At 50.3% G+C, this 15530-nt stretch overlaps 1 protein-coding gene across 4 annotated transcripts in view; it reads right to left on the reverse strand.

Annotated features, from left to right (window-relative positions):
* Positions 1-15530, reverse strand: part of Prkag2 (protein kinase AMP-activated non-catalytic subunit gamma 2) — a 245056-nt gene that overhangs the window by 154510 nt on the left and 75016 nt on the right. For 3 of the 4 annotated variants that reach the window (XM_034519331.2, XM_076913253.1, XM_076913255.1), the window contains exon 3: positions 11151-11430. In XM_034519331.2, the coding sequence (XP_034375222.1) occupies positions 11151-11430 (280 nt within the window). Of the gene's footprint in view, positions 1-11124; positions 11431-15530 lie in introns of those variants that run through there. The other variant, XM_076913257.1, reaches the window with a different exon arrangement.

Genomic DNA, 15530 nt, shown 5'->3' on the forward strand with positions numbered 1-15530 from the left:
CAGTGCTTCTCAGATGGTCTCAGTCCCAGCTACGCTCTGAGCAGCAGCCGCACAAGCTTCTGCAAAGGGCACCCCTTCCTCTGGTTGACATCCTAGAGGGCTTCCCTAATCATTCATTTAAAGAGCCCTGGTCTCCACCAGTGAGGCTCCACCCCCCGACCTCACCTGCAGCTAGCTGTCTTCCTCCTCAGGTAGGACTGGAAGAAATGTCCTGCATTCTCCTGCCAGGCATGCCATCTTTGGGCTGTCCATCAGAGCCCTCTCTGCTTCCTTCCCATCTGGACCAAAGTCTTTCCATCTGAGAGGCTGCTCCTGACTTCCCTACATGTGGTAGCACCCCTGCACCCTCTTGATTTTCTTCAGAGCACTTGACAAAGCATGCTGGTGCCTAGGGTACATATGTCCGCCTACCTCCAGGGTGTCAGGGACAAACTTGTTTGCTGTGGTCTGCCTGGTGCCTAGCATTTAGCAGGGCCTTGTGAGGCATGGACTGAATGTTGGGGTGTGCATCTTCTTTGTAGCCTCCTGGTTCTGCCAGGACAAGACGTGAACAGGGTCGGTTCCTGCTTCTTTCCTCTGCAGGGCCACAGCAGCGCCTGCTCAAGGTTGAGCATGTGAGGCCGTAGCACCCCCTAGTGGCCACAGTACCAAAGAGCCAGGAAAAAAAGGTAAGCAACTGATGGGCTTGCAAGCTCAGGACCATGGGACCCCAGCCTTGCTCTCTCATCTTACACACCGCCACACTGTGTGAGTGAAATCAGATGCAAGAAAAGGTCCAGAAAACAAAAGTAGAAAGGAGACCAATAGAAAAGGCATCTCTCCTTGAATGTGGTAAAGACTTAGATGGGGCAGTGGCTGTCACAAATAGTTAAATGTAGCATAAATTATCTCCTAGAGGCCTCAGTTCACCTCAGATGACGTGATGAACTTTCAGGGCTAGGTAGACAACCAACTTGGTGAAGTGCTTGCTGTGCACATATGAGAAGCTCAAGGGGCGCGACAAAGCAGATTCTTCTCAACAGCCTTTATTGGAAGCGCTCTTTTAGGTTTCTGGGAGAGACTGACTCGAATGCCCAGAACGGGCTACTTATATACCCCCAGCCCTGGGCGTGGCAAAGCACATGGAGGTGTCCGATTGGTCAATTTGCAATGACTCATTAGCATGCTCATTAGCATACCCCACCCGGGAGGGGTGATTGGCCAAGTTCGTGGTACCCTAGTTGTACCTCATTTGCATGCCCCGTTTGGGAGGGGCTGGAGTCAAGTTCCTAAGTGCACTGCGCAGTGCACTGATAGTTCTACCTGAGAGCCTGAGTAGCCGCCATCTTGGATCGTCGCCTCAGAGCGGCTCATGGGCGAATGTCAGCCTGTCAGCTGCTCTGAGGCTGGGGTGCTGCTTCTCTCGGCTGGCAGCCACAGCCGCTTTTAGTCAGTGGCGCCGAGAGCAAAAACGGGCAGCCGCTTTGAGTTGGCGGCTGCGCCGAAGCGGCGGCGGCGGTGCTGCTGCTTTTCAAGCTGACAGACCTGCGGTGCCTTCCAGCCGTCAGGTCTGTCAGGTCAGCTGCCTACAAGTTTGATACCCAAACCAGTTTTTAAAAAGCCATGTGTAGGGCACATTGTAATCTCAGCACATAGAGGGAGGAGATGGGACTCCTGGCTAACCAGATATGCCTACGTATGAGCACCAGGCCTATGAAGAGTCCCCCATCTCAAAAGATGGGGCGGACAATAACTGAAGAATGATATCTAAAGTTAACCTCTGGCCTCCACGTGTGTGTACACACAGAGACACAGGCATGTACACACGTATACACACACGTACACACGCAGGCACATGTCACATAAACACGTCATAGGCAAATCACTCTCACACACATGCCCACATATACACACGCCATGTCAAAGATACATACATGTCACCCAAACATGTCACACACAAATCACTCTTACACTCATACACATGTAATATACTCAACACATACATCAAACATGTCACACATGCATATACACATGTATATGCATATGCACACACACACGTATATGCATATGCACACACAGACAAACCTCTCTCTCTCTCTCTTTCTCTCTCTCTCTCTGTCTCACACACACACACACACACACAAACACAAAAGTGAACTTTTTACAAGATAAACTAAAGTGGGAGGGAAGAAGTGTGTAAGACAAGACTTGGGCCTAATGCCTTCCCCTCCACCAGTCTGCCTAATGAGTTTGCCTGGTTAGTCCCTTCACTGAGGAACTTTGCCCAGCTGGCCGATGTACTTACTAAGGTGTCCACAAAGTGTCTTTGGCATGCTCCTAGGCCCCCGACCTCTGCCTGGATACGAAACTGGCCCCACCCAGTGTCTCGTGTGAAGCAGCACAGCCTCCATGTCAGTACCATTTCACACTGCTGTGTTTCTAGTGAGGGAATTAAAGTGTGTGTTCCTACACTCCTCTCCACCCCTCCAACCCTGTTTTTGGAAGGTCATCACTTGGGAAAACAGCACATCTTGTCCACGGCTCACCTGGGGCAAGATGGAAGAATGCATTTTGATACTTTGATGGTAGATATACAGAAACACATGACTTCAAGGATATGGAACAGAAGGGATTTTTTTTTTAAGTAATGAAGTCAGCAGACAGAGACTGGCTCCATGAATGAAGCCCCTCAACATTATCCTGCTCACTTTCTGCTCAAACTACTTTGTATGTCAGTCTTTGTCCCTTGTTCTGGAAACCATGCCTGTTCAGCAGAGGGCTGGGGATGCCCTCTTCAGATTTGTATCTCATCTCTACTCCATAAACGCCCAGCCAACCTCTGACCTCACTGAAGCAGATTCTGGCCCATAAAAGGTGGACTGGATCAGGTCAGTTCTACCCTCACGCTACCCTGGTGCCTTGATAAAGTCAAGATAGGAGGAAGAGGGGCACAGCTGTCCGAGGGCTGTGTCTTCTGTAGCACAGGGCAGCGTGGCTCAGCTCAGTTGCTGTGTTGGAAATGATGTTTGTCTACCATGAAGTAAGAAGGCCTGATGGCCTGACAGCAGTGACATGGGTCACTGCAGCACAGACAGGCTGGGCACAGGGAAGGCTGTGTGGGGCCCTCTGGGGCCCCGTAAAAGAGACACCACCAAGGACAGAGTGTTACTTAAATCAGGTCAGCAGTCTGAAGGCCAGGACAAGCAGTTCACTGCTTCCCAAGAGCAAATTCCAGGGGCTGTGGGAGAGAGGCCGACTTTGCTGGGCACGCGCTTATCTAGTTCATGAGCGCCAGCTGCCACCACCAAGCTTCGTGTGACGGTTTAATCTTTTGTCGACTTGACTGGGTTTAGCAACACCTAGGAAATGAGGTGGCACACCTTGGGCATCTCTTGCGTTTCTAGAGAGGATTAACACTCTCTCTCTCTCTCTCTCTCTCTCTCTCTCTCTCTCTCTCTCTCTCTCTCTGTGTGTGTGTGTGTGTGTGTGTTTGTGTGTGTGTGTGTGGTGGAGTACTGTCGCATGCACTGTCTGGCAAAGGTATCTCACATACTTTGTGACCTGGAACAAGTCAGTTGCCTCCTATGCTTAGGGCTGCCAAGGTTTAGAATGAGCTGGTGCTCCCCTGGGAGTTCAGGCTAATGGGTGATGTTCGAACGTGATTACTATGTTAAGAACAATCAATCCCGACAGCAAATAGGACACGTGCATACACAACAGGCAGCTCTCTAAACAGCTTAGAGGAGATCCAGGGGCCGACTCCAGGAAGACCAGTGACCTAGTTAGGATCATGAGGTCAAAACAAGATATATCTCCCAAATTAACACTGTATAAACCAGCAGAACATTCACACTTACCAAGCCAATGAAAAGCATCTACCTGCTTGCTACTGTTGCCTTTTTTTGTGCCCTGTGAGAAGCAATATTCAACACCACCTGCTTCCCCCATAGTCCTGTCAGCCAGATACAAAGGGCCAGAAGTGCTCTCCCTGGCCCACCTCCGTCTGATAGGAGCTCAAGGCTCCAGGCCTCCACTCCAAACTTATTCCTTCCCCTGCTGTAAAGAGTGGGCCTGAGGTCAGCCCTCCTCCTTCTCAGCCTTCACTGACAGTGAAGGGGAACCCACACTGACTGGATTCAGGGGCCCAGTGACCTAAGTACAGCCCTTTATGTGTATGGTCACCAATTAGAGGCCAGGGTTGCAGAGAGGAAAAACGGAAAACTGGGTGGCCTATGACAATGGAAACTCATTCCCTCTCCCTGCAGAGGCTGGAGGTCCTGGCAGTCAGGAGTGGGCAGGGGATGCTTCCAGGGAACTTCACAGCACAGGGCTACCTTGTCTTCAGACTCTGGTGTGGTGGCCATCTTTGCATTCATTGGCTCAGAGTGGTGTTACTCTGAGTTCTGCCCGTGTCACAGGACCTATCCTTTACTCGAATCAGCCACACTGCCTGGGGTCACCTTGGTGACTTCATCAGAACTACTGACATCTGCAGAGATCCTATTTCCAAATGAGGCTACCTTTTGGGGTGACAAGGGATGTCAACACATTATTCAGGGTTGGAGGGGGGCACATGCCAACCTTTAACCATTGCTGTGAGAATGAAACCACCTGAAATAAATTTAGCTTGCCCAGTTCCTCACTGGCTTTAGCCCCTGTAACTTGACGTTCTTGTCCCTGCTCCCCCCACCCATAACCCCCTCCCCACCCTTGTAGTCCTGGCCTGGTCACTCACTATATGGCCACACTAGGTAATCCCTAATGGTGGTGGGTGACTCAGTCCACAGGATTACAGAGTCCTGCCATCTTCATTTACAGCAATTAAAAAAAAACCACTTAGGAAATCCAGTTTCCTAGCACAGGTGGGCAGGGCAGGAGCAGGCTGGAGAAATAAATTTCCGGAAGATTTGTCTAAAGGAGTTTCAGAGACAACAATGGTGGCTGGAAGCTTAGGAGAGCACAAAGGTGGGGAGGTGAGACTAAAGAAAATTCATTCAGCAATCGGCACACGAGACAACTTTGTCTGATTTAAAAGGGGCCAAAGGAGCTGGGGAGATGGCCCGGTTGGTAAAGTGCTCTCCACACAGCCAGGAGGGCCTGAATATGAAGAATATGAAGCCAGGTGCCGAGACAGAGACAGGAGGATCCCTGAGAACCTGGCTGGCCAGCAAGCCTAGCTATTGGTCAACTCCAGGGTCAGTAAGAAACCCAGTCTCAAAAACAAATAAACAAACAGATAAATTTGGCCTCTGGTCTCCACATGCACACAGATGCTCTCATAAGCAGAAATGAAAAGTTCAACAAAGGTAAGAAAGCCAGGATCTCACACAAGCTATTCAGGGAGTGTGTAGAGCTTGGGCCACACTGGAAAGAAAGCCTTGGGGGCAACCTGCTTCCTCCTGGCACAAGTAATGGTCCAGACAGACTGTCAAAGGATTCTAAGTTCCTAGGCAGCCAGAGTTAGCTTTCTCCTAGAAGGCACCCTCCTGTTCTTCAAGACACATCTAGAGTCTGCATTTCTCAGAACTGACACAAGAGTTTCATGTGAAGGGCAGGGCACATAGAGTAGGAAGCACATGACCTAGAGAAGAAAATGCATGACCTGGAGAAGGAAGTACATGACCCGGAGAAGGAAGTGCATGACCTGGAGGAGGAAGTGCATGACCTGGAGAAGGAAGTGCATGACCTGGAGAAGGAAATACATGACCTGGAGAAGGAAATACATGACCTGGAGAAGAAAGTGCATGACCTGGAAAGAAAGTGCATGACCTGGAGAAGGAAGTGCATGACCTGGAGAAGGAAGTGCATGACCTGGAGAAGGAAATACATGACCTGGAGAAGGAAATGCATGGCCTGGAGAAGGAAATACATGACCTGGAGAAGGAAGTACATGACCTGGAGAAGGAAGCACATGATGCAGAAGAAGGTCTGAGGCCAAGCGCTTGGAGATCACCTGGCTGGGGTGACAGGACTGACCCCTGATCTGTGCTCGCCCTGGCTGTCACACAGAGTGGACCCTAGAGGCTCCCAAACTCTTGTGCTGAATTTACTTCCAAGAGAAGCTAGGTCTGGAGAAGACTCCCAGGTAAGGTGCATGTTCAGCTCTGCTAGCCTAGCCCCTTCAGACTTGGTTGTGGAAGAGTGGGAAGATCTCTCCCCAGGGGTCATAACATGAGAATATGTGGAGGGCCTGAACCATCTACTTCCTCTTCCAGTCAGGACATTAAAAACGCAAAACATAATGCACTGTCTATGTGAGCTGGCTGCTGATGTTGTCTTTTGTTTAAAAAAGATATGCATGCCTGTGTAAGTATGTGTGTGCATATGTACATGCATGCTTGCATGTGCCTATGTGTGCACACGTGTGTGTGTGTGTTTGCCATGTGTATACAGGTATCCCTAGAAGCCAGCAAGGGGTGTCAAATCCCCTGAAACTGGAGCTATAGGGGATTGTAAGCTGTCCCATGTGTGCTGAAAAATTAACTTGGGTTCTATGGAAGAGCAGCAAGCACTGATTGCTGAGTCAGCTCTTCATCCCACTGTTGGTGAGCCATCAGCAATGGCTGTGAAAGGTTTAAAAAAATTTTCAAACACTCCTAACAGGCAGAGCAGAACCAAGAGTGCAGGTCAGCTTGGTCGTGAGCTTTGTGTTTCAGGAACTTGGCTGACCACAAGATAGATGGTTGGTTACGAATAGGCTCTTAGAGAATAGCCTATACAAAATGTTCCCCATGACTGTTCCTTGGACCCTGTCACAAACTGAATAATGGACTGGGACTTTCCACAGATACTCTCCAATAACCCTCCTTCACTCCCCATGGGTTGTGGTTCCCCCCCTCTCTGAGTTGTGGTTTTTGGCTTTAAATTCTGTCTCCAAAGCCCCAGGGTCAGACCCCATTGTCCCTGCATGGGCTACAGGTCTTGACCTCAACATGTTGATTGAAATATACCTCTTGCTGATTGCATCAAGTTTGGTGTCTTGTGAGTTAGTGGGTGGCCGAGAATTCCTGAGGCTTGGGTGAGGTTCTCCCTTCGTGGGGGCCTTATAGCTGCTTGTCTAGGCTGTCCTGATAATCAACGGGCTGGGCACTAGCGCAGCCCCCCCCCCCCCCCACACTGTTGGACAGCCTGTGCCCTGGGAACCTTGAACTCCCTGCTATCTTCTTCACACCAGTTCTGGGCTTTAGGCTTGTGGCTCTCATCCAATTCTAGTCCAGTCCTACCTGAAAGCCCCACCTCCACCTGACTTGGAGTTCTAATCCATTCAGAGCACCTCAAGGCCATCAGAGCTCCATGGATGAGCTGCCCCCCTCAGTGGTCTTGCCCATAGGCTATGCTGAGGCTGGGTAACCAGCTTTCCACTGGTTTTTGTTTGTTCTGGTTTTCCTTCACATTTTAACAGAAACAGGAGTCAGACATGGGAGCACATGCTTGTCATGTCAGCACTCAGGAGGCTGAGGCAGGAGGACCATGAGTTGCTACAGTATGATACATATTGAGATTCCTGTTGCAAAGTCAAAAGAAATAACAGCAACAAAAGAAAACAAAGAAGAGCTTTCCCCAGTAGGAGGAGACAGATTTAGCCGTGCAAAGGAGACAAAACAAATGTCAAAGGTCAGAAACACCAGGCCTAGCTGGAGCCACAGTTGTGGCTGGCAGTTGGGCTGATAAGTTTGGAACCCAAATGTATGTCTTTCTCAGAACCTCAGACGTGGCCTTGTTTGGAGATAAAGTCACTGCAGATGTCATTACTTGAAGTGGGATTATTTTAGAATAGGACAGCCCTTCGTCTCACATGACCACTGTTCTTTTGAGGAAAGAAGGCTCACCCGCAGTGGAGGCAGAGTGTTAGCTACACCTGTGGCTCTGTGCAGAACAACAGAAAGGTAGGACATCTTACTTCAGCTCACGGTTTCAAAGGTTTCAGTTAGCCGTGGTGGGGAAGGCCTGTGGTCAAGTTTGTGGTGCAGGAGCAGGTAGTGGCAGCTCCTTGCATGAGTCTAGAGGGCATCTAGAACCAGGGTTGGGCTATCAAATTCAAAGGCCTGGCCCTGGAGACCTACTTCTCCTAGCTAAACCCAAAGGTCCCACAGCCTCCCCAAGCTGCACTGTCAGCTAGGAAGCAAATGCTCAGAACATGAGCCTGTGGGGACAGTTCAGATCCAAACTGTCACAGAGATTGAGGTATGGGGTCTTAGAAATTGACCGCAGGCCTGGGACAGATCTCCCCATGGCAGACACAGACTATGCATGCTTCGGCCAGCACCTTGATGCAGCCTCTAGATGGTGAGGTCACTCCTCTGCTATTGCAGGTGTGTAACTGCCCACCAGTCCATTGCCTAGTCTTAGGCATCCAGCACTGAGTGACTCAGGCATCCTTGCTTTGCTACTCAGGTACACTATGGAGGGAATCAAAGACACAACCCAGGGGGCTTTATGGATTGAATCAATCAATCAATCAAACAATCAATCAATCAAACAAACAAACAAACAAACAGGCTGTACATTCTTGCCATCAAGTCCCCAGGAGCTAGCGGTATCCCTTCTCTTCCTGAATCCTGAGCTGAGCTGAGTCCTTTTTACAATCTAGATATGTACTCCCCCCAACCCCAATAAACTGTCTTTCTTGTTTAAAAATCAAGAAGTGAAGCTATATGCAATGGCACTTGCCTATAATCCCAGCATGTGGAAGGCAGGGGCATGAAGATTATGCTGAAGCTACCCTGTGCTACATAGCAATTTGGAGGCTAACCTGGGCAACACAGGAAGACCTAGTTTCAAAAAACAAAGCCACGGTAGGGTGTTAGCACAAGAGTGGGGACCAAAACCAGCTTCAGAAGCAAGGCATGACACACCCCAAGGTCCTTTTGTACAAATATGGGTCAAAGACAACGAGCAGGCAGTACAGACAGGAAAACTGGGCCATTCTATGATTACTGTCCACTCTAGACAAAAGTGGGGCAGCTGATCAGATGCACAGCTATTCTTGGTAAAGAGACCAGACAGGAAAGCCCTCTCAGGACTCTGAGTAATAAGTGATGCCCTCCTGACATGCCTGCAATGGACACAGGGTGCCATGGGACTGTCACCAGAAAGCTCCTGTGAACAGGGAAATGAATTCTCCGGCTGTGAGGAGCACTGTGTTGTCTAGGTACTTTAATCCAGGAAAGGGTGTCCAGGCCTCAGAGAAAGTAGGCACGTTGTCTACCCTCAAAGGCAGCCTCATACCAGGCCAGCTGAAACTGCCGCTTTGGGCTCCCGCTCCAGAACTGCACACTGGTAGCTGATGGGTGTAGAAAAACCCAGGAGCTGGGCATGGTGGTTCAAGGGCAACAACAGCAACTGCTCTGGAGAAAGATTTGATCTGTGAAGTCTCCCCTCATCCTAGGGGCTTCGCCCAAGAAGCCAAGTCCCTTCAGCTCAGCCCAATCAAGTTTCATCTTTTTGTGAAGCTCTGAGACATTGCATAACTCTTTCTAGGCCCAATCCACAGCTGCCTAGGAAGATGTGGGAAAGCAGCCTTCATAAGCCCACCTGGCCTGAACATCGTGGTACCTTTAAGAAGACTAAAATGGAAGAGGCGCCATGCACTTCTGCCCGGAGAGCCTGTGATCACATCCAATAGCTCCTCTTCTGGCCTCCTTGGGCACTTACACATACATGGTATACTGCCAAACACGCAAACAAAACAGTCATACACACTAAGAAATATTATAAATGTTTCTAAGAGTATAAGATTATACAGGCTTATGCAACGGCTATGCTATTCCTATATAAGGGATTTGGGTATCTTTGGCTGTTTGGTATCCATAGTGGATCCTGGAACCAGCACTTTACTAAATTGTGAGGGACAACTGTGAGAGTCTTAGGGTGTGGTCCAACAACTGGAAGAAGTTCTCTAGAACATTCTGCTCATGACTGAGCTACGTAGCTGCTCAGCTTTTCCCCTGGGAAATGTTGGCCTCAAGGATCGCTGTCACACCAGCCATGGCTCAGTCACGGTATGATGTGTGTATTACCGGTTCGCAGAAAGCAGAGGAGCTGCTGTCCCTGGGACAATGTCCCACAAGCCACTCATGTACACAAAATACTAAGAAAAGGGAACCCTCATAATAACTCCTAACTCAGAAAGACTGAAGTGTCTCCACGGCGGGTCTCGTGAGACAAGAGATGCAAATGCCACTCTTTCAATGGGAAGTTCCTTCCCACTCTCCAGGCAAACAAACATTCTCAGAAAACTGGGGGAAAGATAGGCAGGGAGGAAGCAAGCTGTCTGTGGTAGTTTAAGTGTGGAATGGCCCTCTCAGGCTCCTGTTTGACCACATGATCCCAGCTGTGGGGCTGTCTGGGAAAGCTGTAGCATCCTTAAGAGGTGGGTCTTGGGGAGCGGTTGAACCTATCTTTCTTTTTCTTTTCTTTCTTTCTTTTTTTTTTTTTTTAAAGCCTGGCTCCACTTGCTGTTTACGTTCTGCTTCCTGAGTGTGCAATGTGACCAATAGCCTCCTGCTCCTGCCTCCAGGCCTTCCGCGCCAGGATGGATATCTCTATAGAACTGTTAGCTAAACAAACCCTTTCTCCCCTAAGTTGCATCTGACAGGATACTTCACCACAGCACTGGGAAAGAAACTGAGACAAACCTACTTTACAGTTGTCCTTGGCCTTTCTTATGATCGACAGTGACAATATTCACCCTCAGACCACAAGTAATTTATGAGTCTGAGAGATGCTCTCGCTCCAACACACACATACTTCCTTCATGTCCCTCCTCCAATATATCCCGTCCATGTTTCCAGGTGCCCAGAGCCCCAGAGAGAAGAACCCAGGTTCTTCCATAACAGAGTCAAAGGCCAGGATCCCAAACAGAGGACCATACCAGGCAGCCCACTGACCTCGGGTGCAGACCCACCCTGAGCACTGAGGTGGACATGTCTTCCCAAAATCAGACTGTGAACCTCAGAAAGCTTCTAGTATATGCCACTGAGTTCACACCACCAGGGACACCACATGGGAGGAGTAGTGCAGGCAGTAAGCAGCGGGGTGGAAATGGATGTCACTGAACATGAAGGCGTGGCCCAGCACCAAGACATCAGTAGCTACACTTGACCGAGCGGCTGTAGGGAAGGTCGCTCGCAGCCCAGCACCCACCTGAAACCATAGCATCAAAGTCTTACTTTTTCTGGACCGTGAGAAGAACCTGATGCCCCCGGGAGAGGTAGACGGGTTGGAGTTGGGCGAAGACTCTTTAGATGAGGATCGGAAGATCCCACTGAAGCTCATCCGGCGTGGAGAGCGTGGAGGGGACTCCTGGTAGGAGAACGGGAACACAGTTTTGGGAGAGCCAGGGCTCGTCTTGGGCCTCACAGGAGCAGACACAGGGCTGGAGGGCCGGGGCTGGGGGCCCTTGGAGAAGAGTCCTCTGGAGGGGCTGCCTGAGCTAAAGGGACCGTCCACCTGCAGAAAGACAGACAAATGGGTGAGGTCACAATGCTCCAGGCACTCTGAACTCTACTGGAGCAGATCTGTGGTTACTGTCCTTTCTTACGCTCACCAAGCAGACAGAGAAACAACCCTGAGCTCTTCCACAGAGGTGACAAGGGAATGCTCCAATTGTCAGTCATGGACGCCTGACCATGGACTGGTCAGCTCGTGTCCTGGAGCCCCCGGCCACCCTGTGTCGCTGTCTAACAGGGCCCTTGAGGGGATGTGAAGGTGAGGAGAGGGTGCCTAGCACCACTCCTGTCTCTCTTGACTACCCTGTCTATGTCCAGTGACTGTTTTTATAATAGCTTTTGTGCCTGAAGGCCCTCATGTGTCCTTTTCCAGGTCTGATGACACACCGTGGTTCTTTGCACCCCTCCCTACCCTAGGAGAAGCATGAGCCTCCATGATCCAGAATGCACACTTGGGTCACTGGCGAGTATGCTGGGTGAGGAGGCGGCAGGTTACTCCAGGCTTCTGTGGCATGTGAATGGCCGAGGTCACTGACAGAAGTCAGGCAAGGTGTGAGCAAGACCCCAGACTTCACTGATGACTCGAAACCAGAGCTACAGCCTGAAAAAACTACCAGGTCCCATAGCTTTAAGCCATGGCTCCAGCTCAAAGCCATCCAGTATCTGCTGTGTGAATGTACTCAGGAGCTTGCTTCCTGCAGTCTGGGCTCCGACCTCAGATCTGTCCCTCTTTCCTTTTCTGCAACTGACGGACAGTCATACCCTCAGCTTGTAGGTCTAGCTGTGTGTTCACATGGTGACATCAGCACAGGGACTGATCTGCAGCAATGATATGGTGTGTGGTGATCACTGGGGTCTACTTAGTTCACTTGTGACACTGGGACCCAAGGGACCTAAGGGGACCCCAAGTCAGCAAAAAGAAAAGGAAATGAAGTAACTGTCATAGGCTCAGAGGACAATGATCAAACCCTGGAAATGATCTGTGCTGGTAACCAGGGCCTTGACCCAGAGTGGATGTGTGAACCTACCAGTAGAGGGCGCCCCTGAGTTCCAACATCAGGCATCTCAAAGACTGTGATGCCCCTGTGGGGATACCCCTTCAGTGACCACCAATTTCCTCCGTGATTCTCCACCTGCCCCTAGGGAGGTGTCACGTGGAGGTGTGGGACTCACTTGATACCAACTCCTTCCTGAATGGCTTCTGACAATGTGACCAGGATCTTACAACTGAGCCACCTTCCTAGAAAGAAGTTCAAACCAACTCCCCTCCCACTTACAAGGATCAGCTTGACTCCTTGCCTCGCCAATTTAGCCACCATCCCATTTTCCTATGGGACTCAAGACGACTTCTGAGAATAACTTTTAAGGAAAGAGGTTCTTCAGGCGGTAGATAGATTGCCACCAAGTAATGACGGGGAGCCGAGGGACCTCATCTGCCGTAGAAACCACACAGACCAGAAATAGAGCATCTCCCTAAAGCAAGTGGTAAAATGAGCAAGGATTTGTACAGAGACCGGAGTTCAAGTCCTGCACCGTCCGTGTGGATGGATGAGTGACCCGGGCCCCCTGCGTCTTTCTTTCTCTCCTCTGTACCATGGGGATGCTAGACTGCTTCATGGGCTACAAAAATGCTTGGCTGTGCTATACACAGGAGGGATGTTTAGCATGGTTTGTGGCATACAGGCGGTCCTGTACACATGTCCACCCAGCAGCAGCATTGTACATTAAAGAGTTCTTGATAGAGAAGGGACTTGTAGTCTGGAAGAGGAGGAAGGCTCAGCTCGGTAACGGCTCAGTTATGAGAACCATACATGGTACCGGGACCTGATCCCTGACTGTGGGGGACCAAGGTGGCTCCAGAGCTAGGCAGGCACTGGCTGTCATGTGTCTGTGAGGCCCACCATTCTTCAGCACTGGATGCCATCATGTCTGATGGCAAAAGGTGCTGGCTGGGACCAGAATAGACATCATAAAGCTGGTGGGTGCTCTGACCTCAAGGCCTGCAGCTTTACGTGACACACCTCTAGTACCATCATGGAAATGTTCGTAAGATCAAAGAGTCAAGGCCAGGCAGAGGGAGTCACCTCTGGAGTCCCTGAAGACTGACCCACAGCACTCCCCTTGCCGTGTAGCTTGCCTTGCAGGTGAGCCTGGCCTGATGAAGAGGTGGTGTCTAGAGAGAAGACAAAGGTAGACAGGGAAGCAATGGCCCCCAGGAGACCATAGAACAAGGTGAAACAGCAGGAAGCAGGTGAAGGGTTGCCAGGACAACAAGCCCACCTCTCACAGGACCCCAGATCAGAGAAGACCTGAAGTCTGATGGTAGACAATGTAGAGGAGGATTCTGGAGTGGGACTGGAGACGGATCCGGGTCTCAGATACAGAGGGCTAATTCACGGTCTACCCAGGAACTCATACGAAGGGTAGAGCTAAGTGCCATAAAAGACTTGAATCTTTTGTGATTGGCAAGGAGCCCCTGAGACCTCACTGACTGAGAATTCATTCTGTATTCAGAATTGCAGGCCCCAGGAGTTGGAAAAGGGAGCTCCAGAAAACAGACCTTCTACTTTCTTCCCCTAAAAATGACAAAAGAACAGAGGACTCTCCTACAGAGACCTGCTCCACAGAGCCAATCCTTTCCTGCCTGTTTCCCGGACAAGGCTGGCAGGAAACAGCAGACCATGGGCGCCTCTAGAGCCACCAGGGATGGCTAGACACCAGGCTATTAGGCTAACTGAAGCAAACTGATACTCTTATCAACATAACTGGATGACTCTCTGAGTATGGGTGAGCCTCCCCAGTGTGTGCCCGCTTCTTGGGAGCTAATGGAGAGTAAACACTTGGGCTCTTGAAGGCAGAATTTCCCAGACAGGGAAAATTCCATGTGTGTCAGAAAGCTGAGGCTAGGGATAGCCCCTGCTCTGGTCTTATCTGAGTTTGTCTTTCCACAGAATAGAAGAGGAGATAGTGGGAGAGGAGCTGAGGAAGGAGCCCAGTGGGGGCTGCCTTCAGGACAGACCATGAGGGTTTGGCAAGACAGAGGTCAAAGGAACTGGGAAGGCGCTGGGGAGAGGAAATCCAAAACCGAGCACATAAGCACCAAACTTGGAATCCAGTGATGAGTCCAGCACCTTAGGCTGAAAGAGAGGAAAGTGAGAGCAGCTGCACTAAGTTCCCAGGGCTCCTCTGTGGGCTGGTCTCCAGAGGATCTGAGATCAGTCCTCAGCCAGCAATGGGCAGAAATCAAGTCATGTCTGCAGCCTGGTCCAGGGGACACTCCCTGAGAGCAAGTGAACAGTACATGGGCGCTCCTCTTCTTAGAGTGCTGACTGCCCTTCTCAAACTGCTGGGTTTCAGGCACCCTCTGCACCTGCCTCTCAGTGATGTCATCTAATCCTCGATCCTCTGGCAAGCACAATTCCTGGCTCTGGTTGGTATGGGAGAAGACATGTTCAGAGAGAGACAGTCTTGTCTACGGCTAGGGATGAGAGGACTGCCCGGCAGGGATCGCAGGGTCAGCACACGGAGAGGAAACCCAGTCATTTGTTGGGCATATGCTGGACCATTCCACAGACCCCTCTGATTAGCCTCTGCAGTGTGGCTGGCCACCCCGAGGTGGCGGACAACAATGATTCTTCTTGGCTAGTTCTGACTATAGTCTCACAGACAGCTGACCAGAGTGCCATGCAGAGACATGTTACTATGACAAGGAACGGCTAGGCTACCTCTTAAGGACAGGAGACAGGGTAGATCCCTATCTATTTGATTGTGTAGAGGGGAGACATGGGGATCCCATTTTCCTATTGCTGATGTTCTCAGACAGCATCATAGGTAGTCAAGAGCACTGGGGTGGGATGTGTTCTGCTTAGGACACTTCCCTGAAGTTCAGGACATTAAGGTACAGTGGGGAACATACTGGACTAGCACTGAGCAACCTCTAGTTGGGTCCAGCTCAGCTGCTAATCAGTCATGAGTGAGGCAGTGTTTTGTTTGTTTGTTTGTTCATTTGTAATCATCATGACGAAGCTTCTGCAGCTAAACACAATATCTGCAAATATGGTACCTCTGGACAAGCCAAGGAGCAGAGGTGGTGGAGAAGAA

The sequence above is a fragment of the Arvicanthis niloticus genome, chromosome 15 (genome assembly GCF_011762505.2).
Source record: "Arvicanthis niloticus isolate mArvNil1 chromosome 15, mArvNil1.pat.X, whole genome shotgun sequence".
In the NCBI taxonomy this organism is placed as follows: domain Eukaryota; kingdom Metazoa; phylum Chordata; class Mammalia; order Rodentia; family Muridae; genus Arvicanthis; species Arvicanthis niloticus.